General features: G+C 45.6%; 1 protein-coding gene across 2 annotated transcripts in view; it reads left to right on the top strand.

Moving 5' to 3' along the window:
- The window catches only part of exoc4 (exocyst complex component 4), a 91,876-nt gene that overhangs the window by 33,418 nt on the left and 32,357 nt on the right, over positions 1-26,101 (top strand). For both annotated transcript variants that reach the window (XM_079183461.1, XM_079183460.1), the window contains exons 11-13: positions 127-223; positions 23,526-23,628; positions 23,755-23,871. In XM_079183461.1, coding sequence (XP_079039587.1) covers positions 127-223; positions 23,526-23,628; positions 23,755-23,871 — 317 coding nt within the window. The remainder of the gene's footprint in view (positions 1-126; positions 224-23,525; positions 23,629-23,754; positions 23,872-26,101) is intronic.

Here is a 26,101-nt window from a genome sequence, read left to right on the forward strand (position 1 = left end):
TCCTCCTCTAGTCGTGTAAATGTCGTCCTACACGTGATTCACACAGGTTTACATTTTACACACTGCATGTATAGAAGTCTATTCTGTCACGTTTGGTCGAGTCATGTCCTGTCTCCTCTGTTCTAGGCGGTGCTGATGACAACCTGATTGAAGGGGGAGAAATGAAGTTTGTGTGCAAACCGGGAGCGAGGAACATCACCGTCATCTTCCAGCCGCTTCTCAGGTACGACGCCGAGCGACACGCCAAAACATCTAGCCAGGAATTAATTGGGATGTGCACTTGGAAACACATGTTTGTAGTTTATTGGGAATGTGATCAGCGACCCAGAACAGCAAGTCTATAATGAGACACCACCTGCTGTGTGAGTAAGTGCTGAGGCAGTGTACTGGTACTCATTTCAAACAAGGAATAGATTTCCAATTCTTCGAAGCGATCGATGATGTTACGATTATAACTTCAGGAGATTCTGATGTAGGACACCACTGCTGTCCAGCAATAGTAAACTTAATCAGATCAGATTAAAATAAAGTTAAAGAATGACCAAAACGTGCTTTTTTTTTTTTTTTACTGGAACAATTTGGTCAGGATTCCATTAACTTTACGAGATGTGTGTGTGAAAGTGCCAATAGCGTCGTCCTGGTCCGTCAGAGAGCTATGACCAAGCCACTCAAGACATACGAAGGCTGGGACGTGACTCAATACCAGTAAAATATCAAACTAATTACATTACATGGCCTCTTAGTGACCATTTATTGATTTCAACCTTTTGAACATTTAGTGGGATATCGTAAATCAAACATGATGTAATATACTGTTCTTTCACTTCCCAATGTTTGGTTTGATACCATCCAGGAATACAGATCGACTTCCATCCTCGCTTTTATTTCCCATTAAATGGGAGTATTGTGAAGGGTTGTCTTTGTGGTAATTTTCTGTATGTCTGGTAGTTTTCTATACAGCGCTGTGGTCCCAGGCGAGTTGTGTAAATCTAATAGGGGGGCAATTTAATTGAATTGGCCTCCATGCAGTGATGCATTACCTTCTAGGATCCATTAAAGACGTTTCCTACTTCCACACTGGTGCTTGGCTTACATTTCCACCATTTTAACATCCCGGTGCATAGTTTTAATGCCGAGGCAGGATAAGCGTTCCTTTAGCCCCTAAATTTGAACGTTTCAATGATTTGACGATAAAGGTATCTTGAACACTCGCCAGCGGAGAGCTACAGCTTCACACAGGCCACCTGGGCTCTACTGTTTGGCTCTTTGAAGTTCGTACTCAGTGAATACCGACACACTTGGAAAAGAACAGCCAATACAGACAGATGTTTGCTTAGAATCAATGATACATATACCCCGACCACTAAACGGTGGACTGGCTGCTAAACAATGTGGAATCGCAGAGAATCAGCCAGTTGATTTAGTGAAGCGAGACTGCACTTCATTAATGCTCTTCATCACATCACTACTAACATGAGCTGTGCTGTCAGTTGTTACCTTTTCTTTGATTGATGCTCTCTGGCAGCAACATACTGGTTTAAGAGAGAGTACGGACCGTCAATGTTGGTACATATATCGAAAAACTCTCTTTTTGTGCACGTACATTTTGGGTGTCTGGAGTGTCTACCAACCCGCAAACTGTGAAATAAGAGAACCCAGTCTGTGTTCTGTGGGCTGCCTGCATCAAAAAACATGTGGTTCAACAAACCAATCAGATTTGGCTCCCAAATCTTTCTCCCAGTCCCTCCCTCCCTCCCTCTCTCTCTCTCTTTGAGTTCACTGTGGCTCCGGCCAAGCTTTTGTCTGAACAAATGACCAAAAACACAACGGTGACTAGCTTTCTGCCTACCTCTTCCATGTTGTCTGTAATGGTTCATATCAATCACACCAAACTGCCTCGCACACAGGGCCCTATCTCTTTCTCTCTCTCTCCCTCCCTCCCTCTTACTTGCCCTCTCCAGACTTGTAGTGCCAATGGAGCGCTGTTTCTTGCAGATGGTTTTCTAATGGCAAAGCTCTGGCACTCCGCTGATGGATCACTACACCTCCTGCAGCCAGCCATGCAACTCACGGCAGCCTTAATGACGGAAGCAGCACAGGAAATCAGTGGCGTGTGTGGGCATACGAGAGAACAGGGTCTTAATGTTTAACTGTTCTCTCCTCCTAAGCCAGGTGTACTTTATATTGTCTGTTTGAACAATCTTTGTTCATATCTTGTTACCAAAGAACCCCGACATCTGCGTATCCACCCTCTGAAATTGGATTATGATGATGTTTAACTTCCAGGGGCTACTGAGTCGGGTACGATTTCAGTGCGATATTGTGTTGCCACGTTGATGGCCACGTAATGACCAATCGGATCACCTAAAGGGCTTCTATACTAATCTAACCTTACTTTGATGTTTGGCATTCAATCAAATGTAAATGTAAGGCTAACCTTCGCATTTCATTCTGCTTGTGCGATTGCATTTTTATCTTTCGCCTTACTGCACATCACATTCTGTTGCAGCATAACCTCATTTCCTTGTGGGAATTACCATTTCATTTCATGTCGGACTGTATCAAATACTCCATTCATGGTTCAGATGCTGCTGCATGTGGTCGGCTTGTAATTAGGAGCAGCACCACTGCATACGCGTGATCGTAGTTGGATGAGTAAACCCAGAGTTAACTTGAACCTGCGGATAACGAGCTTCAAGAGATACCAGTTAATGGTTTGTAAGCCTCCTTGGACGTCCTATGGGGAATACCGTTAACGTACAGGGAGCCAGCTCCATTCCCGTGAGCTGTATCCGTATTCTCGGCAACAGATCGTGTGCTTTCTGCCACCGGGGCTCCACCAAGGCTGTAGGTTTGTTACCTACTCTGTTCGGACAGACTGCCCAGAAGCAGCCGGAGAGTGAACAGTGATCAGAATTGCATATCTGCATCTGTGATCCAGAATATGTTGGGAGGGATTATATTTCCCACCTGGTCTTGGACGGCCTCAGGCTCCCCCAGGAGGAGCCGGAGGAGGTGGCCGGAGAGGAGGACATCTGTCTCACCTCGGTTAGCCTGCTGCCACTACAACCTAGCCCTGGCCAAATGCCAGAAACAGGCTGGATTATGATGAAGGGGACGAGTGTGGAGGGGATTCTTCTAATGTACTTATCGCTAATGTTTGCCTCTCTGTTTATATATTCTAAATCAATTGCAATCGATGTGTATTTGACTTTCCCTAGTCATACTGTGAGTTCGACACTAGTACTGTTCAATACATCAAACCTTTTATTTTGACACGGCTAAGGCTGCTAAAACCTTAGGTGTGAGTTGTGTGTGTATTTTGTCGGTGTGTGTGTGTGGTGACATCTCTTCCAAAGAGGACCGCATGACCTCGGTTGACGAAACATTTCCCCCCCCCCCCCATGTGAGTTGTAAGCTGAGCAGTGTTGGGGCTCGTTGGTTCTGCCGCCACAAGTGCGGCAATCCAACCTGTCGCGTCAGAGCGTATGTCTCTTAAGACTCTCACGCTAATATGGGGGCAGCAGAGTGTTTGTGCATCTAGCAGCCAATTTAGTTTGACTTGTGGGGGTCTCCTGCTGACATTTGGGTGGCATTTACACCCCTTGCTCCGGACGAGGTTGGCATTTTAAAAAGCTTCAGGAGACCCCTAATCCCTCCCTGTTCGCCGTCCACAGGATGACCAAGCGTGCCCATGCCTGTAGATAGTCTGCTATATTTAGGTCTGTTTGTGTGTGTGTGTGTGTGCAGGTAAATCCTAAAGTCAAGCAGAGTTGCTGTGTTGCCGTATCTCAGTTAATTAGTAAGTAAAATGTTATCGTAACTGATAGGATGGCCAGATCGCTGAAAATAGTTTAAAATTAACTTGCTTGCTGAAGGGCTTCATGTAATAGTATCGTACTCGTGCTTGGCTGATTTCCATTCCATTTAATTCTGCTTTTTAATCTCGCTCCTTTCTAATTACTAGTTCTGACTCCAAATAGATTTTTTTGGGGACTTTGAAATTACCTGTGGGGATGATTGGGTTGAAAGTTTCAAATGATTCCCTGTGTCTCATTCAGGATTTGACTCATTGCCCTTCTGTGTATGTGAGTTGTTGTTGTTGCCGCCTGTGCATTTGTGTATTAAAACATAAAGGAAATTTAGCATGATCGTGCTGGTCTTCAGACGAGCCTGGTCGGTGTACCAGATTGAACACTTTACTCCCTCACAGCCAATTGAGCACAGAGCTCTGCAATGCACTCGCAGCATTAGCTTATTAAAAAGTGCTCATGGTGATGTGCAGACACTCGAACTCGTACGAGGTCGACTCAGAGCTGGTTCCGCTGTAAGTGTCCGCGGTCGAGAGAAAAGAGTCAGAAGGGTCCGCCGTTGACAGAGAGCACTCGGGGGAAGGACAGAGGAACCGGCGACGAAAAGGACCGAGGAGCGGTTAGAAGGCTAGATGACAGGAAGAGGACAGAAGGGCTCTGCCTCCCACCGCTATGGCCTGTGGTGAAAAGGAAATCACACCATGATTCTGCACTAATTTCACACTCTCATTAACTCACCTCCTGAGCAGCACACACAGACCACGAGCAGGAGTTAGAGGTGACATGGAGTATCTTTAAGGAAGTTTTTTTTTAAAGTTATTTTTTGACCTTCTCAAACACAAAATGTCTTCAAGAACAAGATCACACTTAAACAGTCATTATTTTAGTTGTGGAGTCACGTATACCGTGTAAATCAAATACACTCACTAATGAATTAAGGGGAACACGTCCGGCATTAAAAGATCATGATGATGTTGTGTTACGATCTTGCGGTATCATATTTTTTATTTTCTCTTCATAGCCGGTCCAGTGTACAGTTTGTCACCTAAAGTAGTTAATGCAAAGGCCGTAAACCCAATTAATTGCCAAAGCCAGAAGGTGCCGTGATTTGTCCCGCCACAGACGCAGGCACTTATTATGATAGCCGAGGCATCTGCATGTATATCTGTGTTTTATTGTTCAGTAATGACGAGCAGACAGAAACAAAACAAGTGTGTTTATCGCTTTCTCGGCAGCAGTCTTGCCGCAGTAGTCGCTGTCCATACGCTCCCTGCTGCTAACATGAAAATGGCACCCATTACTCAGGTATTTATGATCCATATAAGTCCCGCAATTACACAGTCTTTTATGATGTTGATCCACTCCGGAGTTAATCGGCCAGCAGGAACGACCTCGCTCCCAGTACGAGCAAACCAACTAAAGCACAGGATCAAAATTCTTCTCCAACACGTCCCAGCGACAAGATCCGTTCCATCAAAGAGTCATTGTTGTCGTCATTTCATGACAATACCTTGTTACCCTGTGTATGACCCTGTGCAAATCCCCACAGTGGCAGATGTGAAAATGGCAAAAAATGTATTTGTGGTTAAACCCTAAACTTCATTTAGTTACACAGCGGCGCCGTAATTACTGGCGAAGACCACCGTCTTCCTTCAACAATAACATCTGAAGTCGGCCTCAAAGAGGCGTCTGCACTATTAAAATGCAGCATGGCCGTCTTGTCTTAAGTCTCGCTCGCTCACACGTACGTGCACACGTACCGCTTTGCTCCGGCCGCCCTCGCGCTCCCTTCTAATCTTTCCTCGCTCGTTCTGGAGGATTTTCCTCGGTAAATAGCGTCCCCTCCCTTCCTAACCCGCACCCCCATTAAAAAAGAACTGGGCGCATAGTTGGGAGTCGGGCGGAGAGAGGATTTTACACCGGAAAGGTCAGAGACAGAGAGAGATATAAAGAAGGTAGAAGAAAAGAAACCAACAGAGAGACGAGAGCAGATGGAAGGGAATGAAAGGAAAACACAGAGGAAGAGATGATGAAAAAACAAAAAAGGGAAACAAACAGACAGGTGGGATGAGAGCAGAGAGATAAATCGGAGGAAGAAGACGGTGCAGAGGAATAGAAAGGCTCTCAGATTGCATGTGTATTGGCATGTTGGCTTGCTTTGGATTCAGGTTGTTTGCCGTATGTGCACATATATATATACATACCTACCCTTCATACAGCTGCAATATGCCGCACATGGTTGAGAAAACGACAAGAGGATGGCCAGACATGAGACTACTGAGCAGTGAGGTGTAACCTGGAGCTATCGGACAGAATCAAATTAAATAGGACTTAATATAACCGCATCTGTTTTTGCATTGGATCAAGCATCGTGTTCAGTACGTCGAAATATGTTCTTAGTTGCGAAAGGGAAAACAAAAATACACGCGGAAGAAGGGCAGCCGAAGACAGATGGGAAGTGAAAGAGAGTGTATTGAGAAAGAGAAAAAAAAAAAGGAAATCTGCTGGATGTCTGCAAAACGCAGTGCCAGTTTGCTATGAATCTGTCAGGTGCTCCTGCCTGTCACTAGCTGCTGCACTGCCGCATCTTTATTCTTTTATCTCTCCGATGCCCTCCCCCACAGGACAACGCGCACACACACACACACACACACCGTGTTCTAAATAATACTGCCGGTTTTTATCGCTTTCCAAAAGTGCAACTTCAGCCACTTTCCAGTGAGGTGCAGAGTTTTCAATCTTGTTATGTCTTACAAGAGCACGCATGCACAGAGACAGACGTACACACTTTGGGCATGACGCACAGCCCAATCACACTCTCACACACACACACACTCTCTCACACACACACACACGCACACACACACACACAGCAGATATTGTGTAGGAGATTAGATTCATCATTGCGGGGGTCTTTTCTCTGGCTGTAGAAGGCGGATAAACTCTTTGATTGTGTTTATCCATCCCATAATGGAATCAGACTCTGTTCCCAGGGCAACCTGTCCAACAGACTCGTGTGAAGCAGACAGTCGTCGGTCGGAGCTTAAAGGGGGGGGGGGTCTAGTTGGTCTGAACGCTCAGCAGTAGACTTCTTATGAAGTCGGCTTTGCGGGTCCCCGAGGTTTTAGGTCTGTGCGTGGGGGAAGAATAGTGGAGATAGATTGTGCCAGGAGACAAAGACAAACATTTCTGTGCCTTAGATACTCGCAGAGCGCACACACATACACACTGTTATGTGTTTGGCCCTTGTCCAGATGACCAGGTCACAATCACACAGATGTTCCCCTCCACGTTGTCCCCCGCAGTGCCTGATTGTCTCCGATTGGCTGCTTCTGAAAGAGATTGGATCGTGTCCTCTGGAGATTTTGTAGGTTCTGCGTGCGGCGCGTCTCGGTGAATTGTGTTACCAACAATAATTTAATGAAATGAAAGTCTCCATTCTATGAGTGTATTATAATTTAATTAAGCCTAATATTGTTCTTCAGACCTGTTGCTAGGAAAGGACAGAAGTGGGAGGACGGAGTGCTTATTGAATTCCAGAGGGAGCTGCTGCCAAGAAGAGAATTAGCGATCCACAATGAAGAGACGCTTTCACCACGCTCTTCGGTTTATGTCCCCTTTTTCAGGGATGTAGAGCCAAACAAAGAAGTAAAAACAAGAGTTTCACTACCTTCCAAAAAACTGAAATTCTGAACAAAGTGATGTACGGTGCTGTACTTTTAAAGAACTGTATGTTTCTAATCTTCCCCTGTCCTACTGAGAGAGACGTCACCGTAACAGACGAGCGACGTACAGATGTTCTCTCTTGTTCCTGTCCCCACACACTTCCTTCTGTTTTCTCCCTTTTTTGAATTCCGCCTCAGTCGTCCGTCTTCCCATCTTCCCATCCCTTCCATCCCTCGACAACATGAGCTGCCACTCTGCGTTACCGTCACACGAGCGAAGCGCCGGCCCCCCCACATCACAGCGGCCTTTGATTGGCCGGGCCCTTCCAGGTCGCTGAGCCGCTGCCTGATAATAACCTTGTTTGATTGCTGGAGCAGAGATGTAATTGATTGATCGGCTCACCCTGTCTGGGGCCTCGGCTTCTGAAGTAGCCTGTGCAGGTGTGTGTGTGTGTGTGTGTGTGTGTGGATGGGGGGGGGGGGGGCGTGTGGATGTGTGGGTTGTTGTTTGATTGTGGAGGGCAGCTCTAGCACACATGTACACACAAACCTGACCTCAGACACGCTACACGGATGCAAACGCATGCACATGCACCCCCACCCTTCTGCTACTGTGTAGTATGTTACACAGTGGGTACCAGATGAGGGAGCGAGTGCAGGGAGTTTTGCTTTCTTTTTTTTTAAAAACTCTTCCCAGCACATCTGCCCTGTGCACACCTCTCTGAACAAACCCCGCGAACCAATCATGGAGTCTTTAAACCTCATTAAAATGCTCCAACTCTCTCTGAGAGGATTGTTTGTGATCTCCTAATTGGTGGTTGCAAAAGTAAGTCCATCTTTCTGGATAGTTAATTATTCTCAAAGATAGATGGTCTCTACTCAAACACAGCATCGAATCCAATAGTGGCCAAACAGGCTCCAGGCATTTCTGAGAGTTTCACAGTAAATAACGGGGGCTGGAGAATTTTTCTCTTTTTTTTTTTAAGTCAAGGTCTACAGGCTAACTCCGGTTACGATATGTGTTTGCGTGTCACATTACGTATGTATATTCTGTCACTCTGTGGTTCGGATATCCACATAACTGCCATGTTTGACACATGCTGCAGTGTGAATAGAGGGAAAGAGTTTATGCACCTCATTTTGGTGTCTATATATACTATGTGTATTTTTCTCCGTCTGGCTCATAGAGATTCTTTGCTCAGATAGGGTTCTGGATATAAAACCAAATATGTCTCCCCTGGGCCTAAAATGAATCACGCCAAACCTAAACCGCGAGATGAAGAGGAAGCCACAGCTCTGATAAGGACAAGACATGCATTTTTAAAAAGAGATGGATGTTTCTCCCCTTTCGTCCTTCCCTCCCCTATCAGTGATGGTTTGATCCCCGACCAGTCACGCTGGAGTCGTGGCGTGCCCGATGAGTGTGCAACCGGTGGAAAAGTCAAACAGGCAGACTCTGATTGAGACTGTATATCGACCCTCTCCCTCTGCTTGCATGAGTTATTTAGAGGCAAAGGATATAAATGTAAATATATATATCTCTGAGACAATTATCCTATTCCCTCCAAGACTTTGAATCTTTCCTCAGAAGGGGAAAAAATCGATATAGATGTCCATCACTTCACTTCCCCTCATTTTTTAAAAGTCATCCAAACCGGCAGGAGTACACGTTCTATTTCCACACTGCCCCAGCTGCTCTCCTTGTTTTTCAGTAAAGCAAGTGAAGCGTGGAAAGTCCAGGGATGGAAACACTTTTTGCAATAAAGTGTAACAACACTGAACTGCCAAGCGTTCCTCCAGGGTTGATGAGTGCAACGTGTTCACCACAGCCCCCTGCCCCCCCCTTTGTGCCTGTGAGTGGTCTCTTCTCCTTCTTCTAAAACCGTGTGGCTAAATTCATCACAGCCACCTTAAAATAGAGCTCGCACCCACAACTATGACGACTGGAAGGGAAATGTCAGCCAGAATAGGACCGAACAGACTCAATGAGGGGAACCGGCATCAGACGGGAGGTGGGGAGAGCAGGGAGAAGGCGAAAATCCATTATGTTTGATGTTAGTGTCTCACCCCGGCAGCAAACGCTGGTGGAAAAACCCTGTGAAATGACATTAGGGGCGTCTTGTAATGTGATTTCAGCTATGTGTGAATATGAGATTTCTAATGGATTCGAGCACATTAGAGCAGTCTTTATCTGTAGTATTTATTCCCCCCTGGTTTCAAATGCAATTTGCTAAGTACGGCGTTTCACTCGGCTTTAGCTCACTGGCTTTCAGGCTGGAAGGGATGTGGGGGTGGATTATGTTTTTGTGTGTGTGTGTGTGTGTTTGGGGGGGGGGGGCACTACATAAAGATATCATGATAAATATTCGAGGCACAGCATTTGTGACAAATTGGTATATTATAAGAGAGATTATTTCATCATTACATGTGCAGAGGTATGCAGACAAGAGTAGTTTGATCTGGATTAAGATTCTGTGCATGTTTTGAGTTTGACAAAAATGATTCAACACAGAAGAAAATAATGTTTTTTGAGCTGTTGACACACTTTTACGGATCATATATGGGCGTGTTCTATATTGGTATCGATCAAGCTGGACTCTCACCGTGTCTACACAGGAAGTGTGAGGCGACCAGCAGCTTCAGGGCCGGTCACTCAGAGCCCAACACGTGATCGCTGTAGTCAGGCTCGTAAAACAGGAAAATAGAGTTGAAGCCAAGCTTTGGGTCATGTTTACGGCTTCATTTCTAGAGGTCCGAGGTGAACGCTTTTATTTTCATAGATGTAATAAAGTAATGCTTTATGTCAAGCCTGTTTTTAAATATTTAAGCAGGGTGCTGAGTCGAGGCTCACTTGCAAACAACTTCAATCAGTTAGTTTAGTTCATTCTCTCCTGTTCAGTAGTGTCAGCATCCGCATGGTGGTGCATTGAAAACAGTTTCTGTACCTCACACTGCTTAAAAAAAAAGACAAAGACTCATGTCGGTCTTCCCTGACACCCCTAATACCTGTCTCAGACTGATTGGGGTCACGCCATCCCTGATTAACATGCACATTTACGTGTTCCTGCCAGCATTTCCGCAAATTGTCCCAAATCAGCCAATGAGGTGCTCTCCGCAGACTTAATGAGCTAGATTAAGACGGAAGTCATTTAACCCCTGCATGCGACACACAAACACACACACACACAGAGTCTAGATAGGCATATGTACTCATCACAACCAAACAAGCATTATCTCAGGCACACACCTCACCTCCACCCTGTATTCCGGTTGGAGATGGAGTGCGGCCATTATGCAAATGTCATGTGTCAAGTGCAAATGAGATTTGAGGGATGGGGAACAACAGAAGTATTGAATATTACAGCGGCTCCCGTGGCAACTGCAACACGGTAATGAGAGCATTCCTGGACAAACGCTGGCAAAAACGCCTTCGTTACGCTCAAAGATGGCAGACTGACGACGACTGAATAGAAAATGTTAAGAGGAAGTCCATTGGGTCTGGTTGATCAAAGGAAGACTCGAGAACGTTACTCAGACCTGGAGTATGAATAGGCAAGGACGGGGAATTCATTAGTTTCTCAGTTTTCCAGTTACTATACAAATAGAGAGGTTATTTTCTACTCGGCTCACCCCGTATGTTATCTCGGCCTGTGAATACAATCATTTCTATCATTGATGAATCTGTAGCTTTCACAAAATAGTAAAAAAAAAAAGATATTCAGTTAATTGCAACCAAAGAGTCTTGGCTTAAAACATGTCCTAAACCATTAATATGATTTTCATTGCAGGTCATCTCATCACCTAAGGTTGCATACCTTTCTCTCTCTCTTTCTTGCTTTCTTTTTCTTTATCTCTCGTCTGTCTATCGCTGTGTACTGATTATAAAGACTCCTCACGCCTAATCCTCTTGTCTCGTCTCCTCGTCCCTCTGACGGCTGGCCTCGGTCTGCCTGAAAGAAAAGCAGCAAGCAGATGAAACAGTAATTTTTCCGAAGCCTTCGACCACAACTGCTAGTTTGATAATGGATGTAACTCTGAACAAACAATCGTGAAAATGTCATGTAAATGTTAAACGGAAAATTGCTCTCCACACTCACACTGCGGTTCTGTACGTACGAAACCATCTGCATCTTCGGAGGTATTATTATTCAACGTGCGATCTTTAAATACCGACAGCAACTTCTCTGGCAACATGTTGTGGCCGGATGAACACTTTCTTTCTCTCGCTACCAGTGAGGCCGAAACATAGCAACACGTTTTCAGCCGACCTTTCAGAAAGCTGTCATTAGCAAATGGTCTGCTGTCTGCAAGCAACACAGTGTGTGTTTCATGGGAACTGATGAAGATGAAGGCGTACATGCAGAATGACACTGGCATGCTTTTTGAAGAGCACTTTCCCTGGTGTCGTGTTACAACCACAACCGTAGACTCATAGATTCCTCTGCGGTGTGTGCGTGTGCATGTGGAGAAGCAACAAATCAGTTGTAACAAATTGCTATTTTCAATATTTCATGCTAACAAAGTAGCAGGCTGAGTCGATGGTAGTGGAGAAGTGGAAAATGCTCAGAGATGCTATAGTGTATGTTAACATCCCCAATACCTTTGGTCTCTGGATTGGGTTGTAAAGTACTGAAAATGGGTACCACGAGGTACTGGTACTGAATTCCAGGTACTGGTATCGGTTCAAATATGAACGGCACCCAAACCATGTTGTAACTTTCGTTCAGATTTTCTCAAAATAAAATCCATTTTCTGAGACATTCAGTTCGGACCGTAGCCTAATATCTATTCTATTATTAATTAATCGTGTCGTTATTTGCTGCTTTAATAAATAATAAAGACAACTCTACTGACATTTCAGTGCTCGTTTATATCAATTACAGGTCATTGTCTTGTTAATTAATTCAAATGATCTATGATCTGATCTGAACCACAAATCACTCAGTGGTTCGAGAAAACAATATCCATCAAGGAACTTGTTTGGATCGGAAGCTCTCCTCTCTCCCCTCCTCTCTCCCCTCCTCTCTCCCCTCCTCTCTCCCCTCCTCTCTCCAATCCTCTTTCCTCTCTCCTCCTCTCCGTCCTGTCTTCTCCCATCCTCCACCCCTCTCCTGACCTCCCTCTGGTCATCCTGACACCTGAAATATTTTATGGACAGATTCTCTGTTTACCCATATGGCCATGTACATGAAAACACATCTCACACACACACACACACACACACACACACACACACACTTACACACCTACACACCTGTCACTTGAAAGTGAAACACACAAAGTTAAAGGTCAGTGCCCGCTCAAGGTTGCCTCTCTCCCCCTGAGAGCCCTTTTGAAGTGGACACACATACACACACACACTCTCACAGAGACCAAGACATGACACACACAACAACAAGAAGAAGCCGGCTCGGACAGGCAATGAAAGCGTCAATGAATAATTTAACCCCTAACATCACATTTCCCCTGGCAGTAATGTATACAGAAAGGCTTGCATGCGCGCGTCACACGTACGTGTGCGCAGGTACTTGTGCGTACACTATGCCCTGGCCTGTATGCCTAGAGGTGGCTATTCCGGCGGTGTAATGTGATGTGTGGGAGTATTATCAGAGCTGGAGGTATGACAGCCGCGCCGCCCCGGAGCTGACTTCCTGGAATTGCATTTTGTTGGCCGTCTTCAATATGAGGCCTGTCACCTCGCTCCCTCCAGGCCATGCAAACTGTGATTGAGGCATTTCTGTGAGGTGTCACGATCAAGGGTGTACGCTTGCGAGTTTTTTTTTGTGTGTGTGTGTGTTTCTGTCTGTGTGCTCGTGCTCGATGGGGTAATGGGCTGGCTTTCATGCCGATGAAGAGTTTTACACAATTTCAATTCCTCCCAGTCTCGCCCTCCCTCTTTCTTTCTCTCCTCCTCCAGCGCTCTTGCTCTCACTTTTTTTTTCCTCATTCGTTTCCTGTTTTCTTCCACCTTCACTTTGTCCTCACTCCTTCCTTCCTTCCATCCTTTTTACCTCTCTCCTCTTCACCCACCCTCCCCTCCCCTCTCCTGTCATAGCTTGGGGGAGCCCTTCAGTGTATTACAGAACTCTCACCACCAGTTCTCTTTATGGTACTTTCTCTTTTTAAATTCAATCAGGCTTCAATGGAGCCCCCAGAACCATTTCAATTTACTACCTGGACGCCACAGGATGGAAAGTCCTACGCTAACATAAAAGTCTAAATGGAGTGGAAGGCTAAGAAAGAGAGAGAGGGATGGAGTGAGAGAGTGCAGGGTATGACTAGGAGGGGAGGGAGGGTATTGAAACGGGGCCGTGGAGAGATAACAGCAATGGAGTGGTAAAAATCGAGAGGGGCAGGTGAATTAGGGGAAAGAGGGTGAGAGGGGAAGAGTCTAAAGCGCCGCAGTGGATAAGGGACCAGAGATGACAGCAGGGGGAGTGAAATGAAGGGTGCGAGAGAGAGAGAGGAGGAGATAAGGGCATAGAATAAGGAGACGAGGTGATACATATGAAGGTTTTTTTTTTTTTAATCAGAGGAGAATGTGATGTGAAGCCGCTCTCCTGGCAACCTGTTTTGGAGGAATGCATCAACCTTTCCACGTCTATGACACTATGCAGTGCTGGCACGCTGTGCTGCTATGAAGGAAATACAGCGCATAGCGCACACACACACACACACCTGCATGGGAATGTAAGATGAAGCTAGTTTTTGGTTGTTTTTATACACGCCATATAACTCGTCTTTCACCCGTGGCCATTGCATCTTTTGAGAATAGATCAAAAGCGTTGCCATCTCCTCACAATAATCCTTTTGACCTCGCTTGCCTGCTTTCTGCGGGGCAACTTTCCATTCCCTCTCCCCTTTAGGCCAAAATAGACTCGTCGTGTCCATCTTTGCTGCCAGCCGCTTGTGTGCTGTGTGCAGGTTAAAGTGTTTTTCTCAGTAGTTTTCGGGGCGAATTGAAAAGTGCCTTCGCACTTAGCTCTCCCAGGGATAGTTGCCATTTCAGTCTCGCTGAGTCACTCACTGAACCACGAGTGTCCTTCGGTGGCTCGAAAAGACTATATCATCACCATCAACTCTGATTAGAAAAGAACATAATGTGTGTGGGCGTGTCGGTGTTTACGAGGTCAGAAAAGATTGGAGCTAGCGCTCATTTAATCATTTTGACTCCCTTGGCTTTATCGGTTCTCGTCCGGCTGCTCTAATTCACGACTTCAGAAGTTCTTTAAAGGACTTTTCCAAAGACACAAAATACAAACAAGTGTCCCATAAATAAACGTGCGTGAGCTTTGTATTGGCATATGATTTTTTTTTTTTTTCCTTGTTTGCTTTATCTCTGGCTCTGCGTTAAGGCCACTAAATATACTCGCTTTAATTAGGTCTAAAGCCTCCTTCTACTTGTTTTTCCTTTGACCCAAAGTTCTTCAGCTTTTGCAGAGACTGAGAAATGATTCACAGAGAGAAAACACATTTACTTCTGCCACTATACTTCTACTTCACTACATCTCTGAGGCTAATATTGTACTTCTTACTCCAGGTATATTTATCTGGCAGCTTTAGTTACTCGTTATAAAATCATTCAAAAAGGCAAACCTCTCTTGGACGAGACTAAACTGGCAAAGTGAATGCACCCTAGAATAAGCCGTGGATACCGTTTTATTAGAATGATAGTCATTTGACGCGTTGGTTCTTGTATTCTACTCTATCAGCTTTATTTTTAATTACTGCCTTACTTTCATAAAGCAGTCCCCGTCCCACTGTTTTTGTAAATGTCACCTGTGGGAGGCCGCTTAATGCTCGGCTTATTAATCAGACTTCTTTTATGAGGAGGAGATGAACACTTAAATACTTAAGCATTGAGCAGAGTACAATCAGACCAGATACAGTATTTGTCTGCACCTGCCTATCTGACTAGAGAATAGTGTGTGTGTGTGTGTGTGTGTGTGTGTCTGAACTAAGCAATTGGGGCCTGTCATTAAGAAAATAGGCGCCCTGAAGAGGCCATACATGGATCCACACACACATGCACACCATGGGACCAGCCGTGCACAGCGCCGTCACCTGCCTCTCTGTCCGTACTGTTCGGACTTTGTAGAGTGAGCACAAAAGCAGCGATTCAGGCCCGGTCGCCTCCCGTCGTGACATTAAAGGCATCTTTGCCACTCTGTGGTCTTAATGGGTCACTGATGCATGTCAGAGAGTGGAAACTCCCACAGGTCTTCTCCATTAACGAGATAATAAAAGTAGAAAACAGAAAAAAATTGCAATATTTAGCTGCTATTAAAAGTCAATGGTAAGTGTGTTTTATGTTCCAAGAGGGAGGTTAATGCAACACTTAATTTTAAATGGCAATAACAAGCATTTAAACAACTGCTTGGTGCTTCGTATTTAAAACATATCCCCAACTATTAATGAAGAGCAGCAGATTCAGCCGCATACAACACGAATTACCGGCTCATATTTTGCAGCATGTAATTGTCCGTCCGCACTATTTTATGCTGCTATTCTATTTAGTATCATATTAACTGATCCTCACCAGCCACTAAAGACTCATCAGTGAAGCTGTGAAGTCCATCTTTGCCATTCAGTTGGCAGCGGAGGCGGTCCATTATAGAAACTTCACACTTCAGTGACAAACCTTCAGAAATATAAAAGATGTGGTCCACTGGAATAGTGAAAGGCGTTGTGAATGAGAATGAACCGGCGGCGGACACGTTTGCACCCCTGCTGTTCTGATTTCCTTGCCTGAGGCGACGCGCCAGGGAAGGTGTGTGTCTTTGAAACCAAGTTTTAGTGGAGTGGTGGTGGTGGGGGGGGGGGGTAGACCTTCAGTAATAAACAACAAAAGCAGACAGTGATTCAGCAGTCGACCATAATTCCCCAGCATGCCGTTATCACTGAGCAGGTAAACTGGACTTTACTCTCGTAATAATGCTTCCGCAGCACAGAGCTGGCCACGTGATTGGTTCTCACTGCTTTACTGGACATTACAGTTCTACTTAAGTTGACTCCTTAGAAATCCATAGTGGAGTTCCAGGATTTAAACGCCAAACAATTGATGTCTGAAGGCTTTACGTGGCTGCTAAGGATCAAATAATAGAGGCGGCATCTGTCTTTGCACATCTGCACTCCCTATCGATACTGTATTGATATACTTTGACTGCATTGCTGTAAGAGAAAAGACTAATGAGAGCGATAGCGTTGGGCTAGAATTAGAGAGAGATAAAGAGATGGAGGGGGGGAGAGCACGCCGCAGGAAGATGGAGGAGTAGGCCACTAGCGGCGGTAAGGGGGTGATTTGTCTTTGAGGCGCTGTGGTGTTGGTGTTGGCAGCGTCAGCTAAACAAGGCCATCTCATTTCCTGTTGTCTGCAGGAAGCAGCTGTCTGCTACCGCTACCGCTGCTGCTGCTACTCCGAGCCCCTGGTCATCAATCTCCCCCGTTTTAATTGGTCTGCACCACACTGCGATGCGCCAGCACACACACACACACACACACAGACACACACAGAAATTGGTGTAAATGGGCATGCAAGCAATGGATGCACACACACGGAATGAACATATGTTGCAGATATACACCAGTTTACCTCTGTGTCCCGTTAGGTTACTGGAGGGGTACGGCCTCCTTGATATCAGTGTTGCCAGTCATTTTTTATAGCGTCGGCAGAGGCATGTCAATGTCAATAGTTCTACGTATAAGAAAAGATAAGAGACGCAGTATTTAAATTGAGTTCAGTTAGTACTCAAACTACTGTAAGACATGATGGGAGCAGCCATGGTGATTTTACTGGGATACAGCTGTAAGCCTTGTATCCATATACAGCTCTGGTTACGATACAGGCCTTTTGTCACAGCAGCACATGTGTCTTTAATAACAATAACGCGGCTCCCAGTAAGCCGTGACACTTTGTCTGACAGTGAGCCGGCATGCACGATAGCAGGACCCTGAAACAGAAGCGGCTAAATGAAACTCGGCCTCCATTCATGTTATTGTTTGCACCTGTGATCATCCTGTGAAAGAGGCCTCACTCGAGCACAAATTCCATAAACCAAATGTCTGCTGGTTTGATTCTGCTCGTGTCTTGGGTATAGATGGAAACCTGTCGAGTTAGCTCGCACAACGTTTCACCAAAAGGAGCTCTGTAGGCATGTTTTATCTAGTGGGGGGAGCTTTGCGTAAAAATCCTTTTTGGGATATTTTTCATTCAGTTGTGAACAGCTGATTTCTTTTCTTTGTGTGCGACGGGAAAGCTTAAGTGTGTATGTCTTCCACGGTGGTCTATGCAGAGTCTATGCAGGCTTCCAGGAGGATGGACCCCTGTTTTATATCCCATTAGTGTCGCTCTCCCAAGGAAAGGTCCTGATTATGAAGCCCATTTATACCTGCTGCTGTAAGCATGTGGACACACACATCATTTACATAATGCATCTATGCACCTTCCCATGGCACTACTCTCTTTCTCTCTTTTGTTCTCTTAAACAAACACACGCTTGTATCCCCCCCCCCCCCCCCCCCCCCCCCCCCCCCCCCCCCCCACACACACACACACGCCTGCAGACACACACACACACACACACACACACACACACACACACATATGCTCTCACACATGTGCAAATACACCGAAAGCCTTCAGCGAGTGTGATGCAGCGTCGGGGGCAAGAGCGGGATATAAACCGCAGGGAGTCTGGCAGAGGCGTGGGCGGTGTGTGGGAAGACCATATGCATTTCACCAGGCACTGATGAAAACACACTTTAATTACCCACAGTATTGTCACATTTATAAAAAAAACAACAACAATATACTCGCCCATCTATTTCCTTCTGTCTTTGTCTTTTTCGTCCCATCACACACACCCACACAATGCAACAAATCCTGATCAGTCTTCAGATGGCACACACCAACTGGAATCTCAATTCTTTCTCAAAACCATTTGTGATAACAAAAGAATGTAAGTAAAAGCGACTTCAGTCGACTGGTCATGCAGCCTGAGCTGGTGGAGGAAGCTGACACAGTGCCATCCAGTGGTGCTGGTGGTAACTGCTGTGGTGTCTTCATACATTTAACTGAAAAGTGGATTTATATATTTTTTTTAAGCAACACATCTTGTGTATTAAAAGGTGTTCAAGCCATGCAGAATATGAATTGTTCTTTCTTTTGTTTATAGTTGTCTTATTCTTTAATGCAGTGCTACAGCTGTGTACTTAAAAACCTCTTGAGTAGGTATTTATAGTCCTACTGTGTGCCTCACACTGTAAGTAACTAGTGTGTATTGGAGTGTCTAATAATCTCAGAGAACCACTATTGAATGTGCTGTGGGATAACAATTAAAAAGCTGCCATTCTATCTATTTATTGTGTGATCCGATGAAATGAAAGCTAATGTTGGCAGTGCCATAAAGTGACCCCGGCCATTAAAATCCTTTTATGACTTTCGAGTCTTTGCGAAGCGGGCCGGGTGCTGCGAGCAGGAAGAATGGTATTACGATAAGTGCTTTTCAAGTGTCACTGGATGTGGTGTATTGATGTATTGACATCTGGCCGTACATTTTAATGTCGGTCCAAGACTGTGTGTGTGTGTGCGCGTATGTGTGTGTGAAACAAAGGCGGAGGGATTTAGTATGTGTCGCGGACACAGGTACGCACACACATGCCTGCGCTCTCTCTCCCTCCTCCTCCTCCTCCTCCTCCTCCTCCTCCTCCTCCTCCTCCTCCTCCTCCTCCTCCTCCTCCTCCTCCTCCTCCTCCTCCTCCTCCTCCTCCTCCTCCTCCTCCTCCTCCTCCTCCTCCTCCTCTCTCAGTTGGCAGGGCTTCAGTGTGTCCTGTCCTTGGCGTGTGACAGGTCTTTACAGAACAAGCCTTCCTCTCTGGGCGGTGAAATCAGAATTCACCATAGCTGATGGGTTCGTGCCTGGGGGGAATTCTGGGAGATTTAAAAAAAAATGCTGAGTCTCTAATCGATCTTAGCACACTCTCATTCTGCCGTCTTTCTCAAATCTTTGTCTTTATCCCGCTTCTCTTTTCGGCATCATTACGCCGCCGCTGCAGATAGAGATGGATGATGGGATCCCAACCCTTTCCATTTAAAGGAGCATTTGTTAGCTCAGGTTTAGTTTCCAGTGGGAAATGAATTCGGAGCCGCTGCTATAAAACATCTTTGTTGCTGTCTGTTCTCATCTTGTTTTGCTATCTTAAAAGAATCAAACCGTGGCTTTCTCCGAATGATCAGAGAGCCACGGGGATGCAGTGGGTTCACTCATTAGCCAAATCCCTGTTGGTATAAATACATTCAAGAATGTTATTTCTTGACGCACGCATACACACACGTACACACACAGGGCATGGCATCTACAATTATCCAGCTCGAGACCCTGGGCTCTGACATCTGTTTCCTAATGACAGATAATTGCATGCTGTCAAGTGCAATCAACGGCAGTTGCTGCTAAGAAACTGGGTTTGGATTGTGTCACCGGTGCAGCCATGTTGGATCCAAACGAAAGCCGGAGATATTACGGCAAACTCCCTCTGAATGTGACTCTCTATCGGGGGTGTGCATGTGTTGTTGTTTCTTTGCATCCTGGTCTCCAAAAAAAAAAATGACTTTCCCATACAACAAAACTGCATTTCCACTTACTTTGAGGGAATGTATTCTCTACCGTTTGTATTAAATGTATCACAAATACGTCCAGGTTTGGAGGAGGTCGGGGCGGATGGATGGGTCAAACATCAGGTCAAACTCTTTAAAACTATGAATCTATCAAAATATTGGACTGGTCAGTGAATCGACTAATTGTTTCAGCTCTAATTATACATCCCAGTTGCTGTATTGCCACACAAATGCATGTTTTGAATCTAAAACCATGAGTCTCACATACATTTACCTTTATTCTCTCATGGGTCAGTGAGCTATCGTCAAAAGATCTGCCCTTCTTTAGTGTCGTTGCGTAACAGTTGGATTAGCATCACATTATTTATTGTTACTTTCATCAGTTAGCCCCCATTATTGTATTTAGTGAATCAATTAGCGCCGGCACCTCAAACACCGTCTTGGTCTTCTTGTCCTTTTTTTAATGATCTAATTCTAATTCCCTCCTTGTAATCGACGCCTGCTCTGACAACCTTTGCTGCACGCCAGTCTGTGTAAATGTCTGCCACAGTATTTTTAGGCCAGTTGGAAATGGTGTGTGTGCGTGTGTGTGTGTGTGTGTGCGGGTAGATAAGCAGATTATTTAAGGTTATTAAGATTTCACACACAGGGGCGAGGCCACGCTGCGAAGCCGCCGCTGTGTCTCTTGCGGTGCTACCAGCGCGTCTCCTCTGCGACTTGGCCGACACCTCCGCCGTATGGTTGACTGGTGTGTTTTGTCATCACCTGGCAATGACACCGACGACGTGAAGCGGGTCCAATTATAACAGCCTCAGAAGATGAAGCGAACTCCGTCACTGAACTCCAGTGGTTTTAAAAGATTTGAAAGCACCCCTTGGATTTGTTTTGAGTTAACTGAAGGCCTGCATGCCATTTGTGGTTACTATTGGCTTGGCTGTTATGTAGTGTGGTACTCCTGTGATGCGAGTAAGGCCTTTAACTATACAACTGTGCAGTCATGTTTATTCCAGTAGCAATAACAGGTCTTGAAGGACGTTACCTGCTTGTGTAAAACAGGGCTGCATTGCCTTTTTGAACAGTATGTCCTTTGACTGGTTAATGTGGAAAGGCTCTGCACTTCTTCCACTGCCAATAAAGAGACGACCTGAAGCCAGACAGATAGTAGCGCAGTACTTAGCTCATGACAGCTGGTGAAAATGTCCTTTCAGGCCGACGTGCTCGGTTGTAGCCCTGAGAGATCAAAATGAGGCTGTCAGTCAGTCTCGGTGAGAGGTCAGACCGTCTCTCCATGTTTTTGTGTCGGAGGTTTGGCACAAAGTACGACTTTCTGCAAAATGGCCTCGTACAGCCTTCGGTGGTTTGCGATTCATTTGCAGTTCAGACAACTTGATGGCTTTTGAGTATGTGTGTGTGTACGTGTCTCTCTGTCTGTGTGTGTGTGTGTGTGTGTGCGCGCTTATGTTAACTTGTTTGGTGTCATTTGTTATCGCCGCCATCATCTCCACCAGAAGCTGTTATTCCCTATGCAGTATGTCACGCCATCAGCGAGGGACATTCGGGAGCTGTGGCTGTAATGATAATGAGCTGGGAGAGATGTTCTTTCATGATCCATTTGGAAGTCTTTGAGCTCTGCTGTGCTCTGCCCCGTCTTATTTACCCGTTTGCATTTTAACCAGCCCTGCGTCTCTATACTCCAAAATGATTCTTCTGAATCCTCTCAGAAAACATCCTGTTTAATGCATGTTGCCTTGCTCACAAACCTCACACTCCTAAAATGTAAATTTGCTGACAACGTGCTCTTTGGGTGCGCTAACCATTGCCCGCCCCCCCCCAGCAGACCCTTTTAGCCCGGTTAGCTTGGCTAAACTTCCTCCCAGCACCCATGGGCTCGGTATCCCGGTGAAAGGGGGGCCCGCGGCTCGGCTCCAGATGGCCGTCTGGATAGACGGAGCCGTTTTACGGCCTCGTCCCCTGCTACATTACTCAAACGTTATCACCCCTGCCTACAAAAATCCATCTGTGCTCACATGCTAACTTGAAGAATCCATCATCTTGACACTTTATATTGAAACAATGACAATAATGACAGCCGGAGATGGATTCTCCGAACGACGCGATGCACGTTGAAAACGGGCAACGTTTGTCCTCGGATCAATTTTTGGAAATGAAGTTGTCAGCAGAAATTTTATTTTTTTTTTGTAAAGGAGGAGAGTTTAAGTTGCTCTCTACATATATTTACACAGAGGAGCTGTATATCTGGCCCCCATTGTTTTGCAAGCTTGACGGTTTTAATGAGGCCACAGAAGAGTTTCTCCTACTTAACTTTCTGTTGTGGTGGAGTTTCACTGGGAATCAATGAAGGATTTAGAATAGGTTTAGGTTCCTCGCTCATTCTGTCTCTTTCTTGCTCACTCTGACACACAAGGATGCGCACGCACACACACACACACACACACACACACACACACACACACACACACCTACCTACACACACCTACACACACACACACACCTACACACACACACACACACACACACACTTGCCTCAGCTCTTGCTGACTAATTGGCTACCGATGCTGAGTAGTGTGATCTTGCAGCATGTGCTCCTCGTGTGTTTGTCTACAAGTGTTTTTTATGTGGGCCTGTGCCTGCACATGTGTGTGTACATGTATGTACATGTGCGTACATGTAGGCTCACCTTTAGCCTTCATCCAACCGAATCACCGTCGAGTCATCTTTGTAGCTCAATTCCTGTGTTCTTTTCTCACATGAACCCTCTCTCTCTCTCGCTCTCGCTCCCCCCCCCTCCTATAAGTTTAGGTCATATATATTACAGGTCCTGTAGGTCAAAGAATTCTTTTTGTGAGGAGTTTGATTTATTTGCACATTTATACGTGCTAAGCGCTTGAGAAGGCACTCGCTATTGCGTGCTTTGCCCCGTGGTGTGTGCGAGACGAGGCCAGTGACCAATGATTCTCTGACAAACGAGGTGTGAGCGTGCCTCTACGGGACCCCATACATTACTGTCTGACCCGATCGGAAACAACCGGGCAGCAGCTTTCTGGCGGAATTAAGAGAGCGGACATACAGAACTCTCTGATTATTTATCATTAACGCTGTAAATAGCCCTGATATCTGCAGTTCTTTTACCTTCTAGTTTACTTTCCTTTAGAGACAAGATGCACACACTCGCATCTGAGAGTCAGGATAACTAAAATCACGAATGGCACCAAGCAGCTCCTCTGCAGCTCTTTTACATGAGCTACCTTGCTCAAAGACACCTTGAGAGTCATACCGAGTTACCATGTTGCTGGTCATAAGCCCGTCTCATTGCTCCTGTGGTAACATGACGGTGGTGAATGAGCCCCCTCTGCTCACAGCCAGGTGGTTATGATGTCTGTGTGTTCTGAATGTTTGTTTGCCTCGACTCCTCAGGTTCATCCAGGAGATAGAGATGAACATGGGGCCGGGTCAGGCCAAGCAGTGCCAACTCCGAGCCTTCCTAACTTACTACATCAACGACCTCTTCCTCAACCAGGTTAGTGAAATGACAGATTAGATTAAACAAATTCTGGGAGCTGATGGGGAACGCGTTAAACGAGCTGTCTAACCACTAAATATGAGTTCTTTATTATTCCATCTAACGTTGTCTCTGAACCATTAGGTGCGAACGGAGATCAACAAGGAAATTATGGCAGTGAGCAAGGCAGCTGACCCTTTGAAGCTCCTTGCCAACGCTGACACCATGAAGGTTCTGGGCGTCCAGAGACCGCTGCTGCAGGTGAGCAACATCCAGCAGACACGTTCTCAAGACACCAAATACATACCTAACACGAGGGGGAAGTAATAATACGCTGCACAGTACAAGGCTCTTCAATACAACACCACCAAGCGTACCACATTTCAATCAAGAGTCAATAAAACGCTTCACATATTGTTTTTGGATTGGACATTGATTGCACAGGTGATTATCGCTGCCACAAGTTCACACACACACACATGCATGCACACTGTGTGTGTAGCATAGCCGCATGTGAGCAGTTAGAGAGGCTTAAAAAAACAACAACACTGCCTGTTTGTTTGGCACCGTTTCCCCTTTGTACCTCTGTTCAATGGAGGAGGGCTCTCTTGAGTACATTCACCTTGCAGTTGTCTGTGATCGCAATAGGTTCAGGGACAGACACACACACACACACACACACACACACACTTTCAGCCTCTCTCTCTTTTGCTCTCAGCTCATTAGGCCCGCCCTGCCACCTATCTCACAGGATCATAATTGCAGCTGAAATAGTGCTTGATCTTTGAGTTTGCAGCTGTTGCTAACTGGTAGTTATATAACTAGACACACACACATTGGCACAAACACACACGCACACACATTGGCACAAACACTTGGATCTACCATTCGCTGTTTCCTGCAGGGCCATTTTTCTACAGAGAGCCAGTTTGTGATTACGATGGCTGACCTACCAGAGGAGTAGTCAAATGCACTCATGTCACACACCGTGACTGTGTCGCCGCGTGGCCACACCAGCAGCCATGGAATAGAGCTTTGCTTCATTGCTTTGTTGTGCTTGTGCTTATTTTAGAGATGTCTTTCTAAAACGCTGCAAGCTGTGTACGTGTCTACGTGAGAATCATTTTTCAATTTTTCCCTCGGAAGTCGTCAGTTCACTCAAATCGCATAAAAAACATATTTCCTCTTCCTCCCTTACTTCTGCTGGTATTTTTCAAAGCACATTTTGGGTTTTTTTTGTGTGCCGACGGGTTCAGAAATCCAACTGGAATACGTGCCGTCAGCCCAACACAACAGAGGTGAATGCATTTAAAGAAAACAGTCCAAACAAAACCTGTTAAACTTAGCTCTGAACTTCAAACTTAACCAAACATGAACTTATATGGGCTGCCTCATTGACTGCACCGCATTTAACCACAGGCTCAGCTAGCTTATTTCTCATTCAACACGAGCTCGTGGCAGGTTGAAGATTACCACGGTGCCAAAGTCAAGATCCAGACAGCTGGCAAGGTTTTCTATGCGTCAGTTGTCAGATATTCCAAATTTCTGGTATTGTACGACGCTCTTTGTCTACAATATTGTAAAAATGCATGTTTCTCATGCACGCGCACTTCTGTGTGTGATGTGTGTGATGTGTGTGTGTGTGTGTGTGTGTGTGTCCATGCAGTTGTCAAGGAAGAAAGTGTCCCAGAGAGGTAGTTTGTCTGTGCTGTGGGTGTTTGTGTAGCAGACCTTGGATAGCTGTGCGTGTGTGTGTGTGTGTGTGTGTGTGTGTGTGTGTGTGTGTGTGTGTGTGTTGCGGTGTATTTGTTTCTGTCAGAGCCTTCCTGTCTGTGTGCCTGGTTCTCTCACAGGGAGGGAACAGCGGTGGCAGATCATTACAGAGAGAGAGACCGTGGGCGTTCGGAGTTCAGCAGGGTTTGTTTACGGCTCGGGCCCCTCCTTAACGAGCAGTGCAGCATCTTGCTAATTATGCTGCTGTGGCTAATGAGCCTTTCTGCTGATAGTGGGGAGTGCAATAAAACACTCCTTTTGTTTGGGCTTTTTGCCTTTTTTTAATTGGGCTAAATAAAAGAGCTTTGCTCTCTTCTTCTCCTGCCATTCACATTCCAGGGTCAGGATGGCATTGCTGTGTGTTTCCAGTACTTGTTTTCTTGTGTGTATCTGTGGGTCTGTGTTTTAGGTCCTCCGACTCGAGAGCCTTCCCACCGTTTGATGGCCTTCATCCTCAGTGTCACTGTTGTGACAGACTGCTCGCTTCTTTGGTCTCCAGCTTTTATTCATTTAGTTGTCACGAGTGCTTTTGGATAAAGGGGTTTGACACCTTTTTATCCTGAAAGTATAAACTTAAGCAGGTTGTTTTTTAACCGGGTATTTTCCGACAGGAGCTTGTAACCGGCCAGGTGGGGAATCCACCAACTCTGTGACTGCAATAGATAATTAAAGATTATAGTGACAGTACTATATAATGGTCGCTAGTTACCAATAATGG

Source organism: Pholis gunnellus (genome assembly GCF_910591455.1).
Source record: "Pholis gunnellus genome assembly, chromosome: 22".
Classification (NCBI taxonomy): domain Eukaryota; kingdom Metazoa; phylum Chordata; class Actinopteri; order Perciformes; family Pholidae; genus Pholis; species Pholis gunnellus.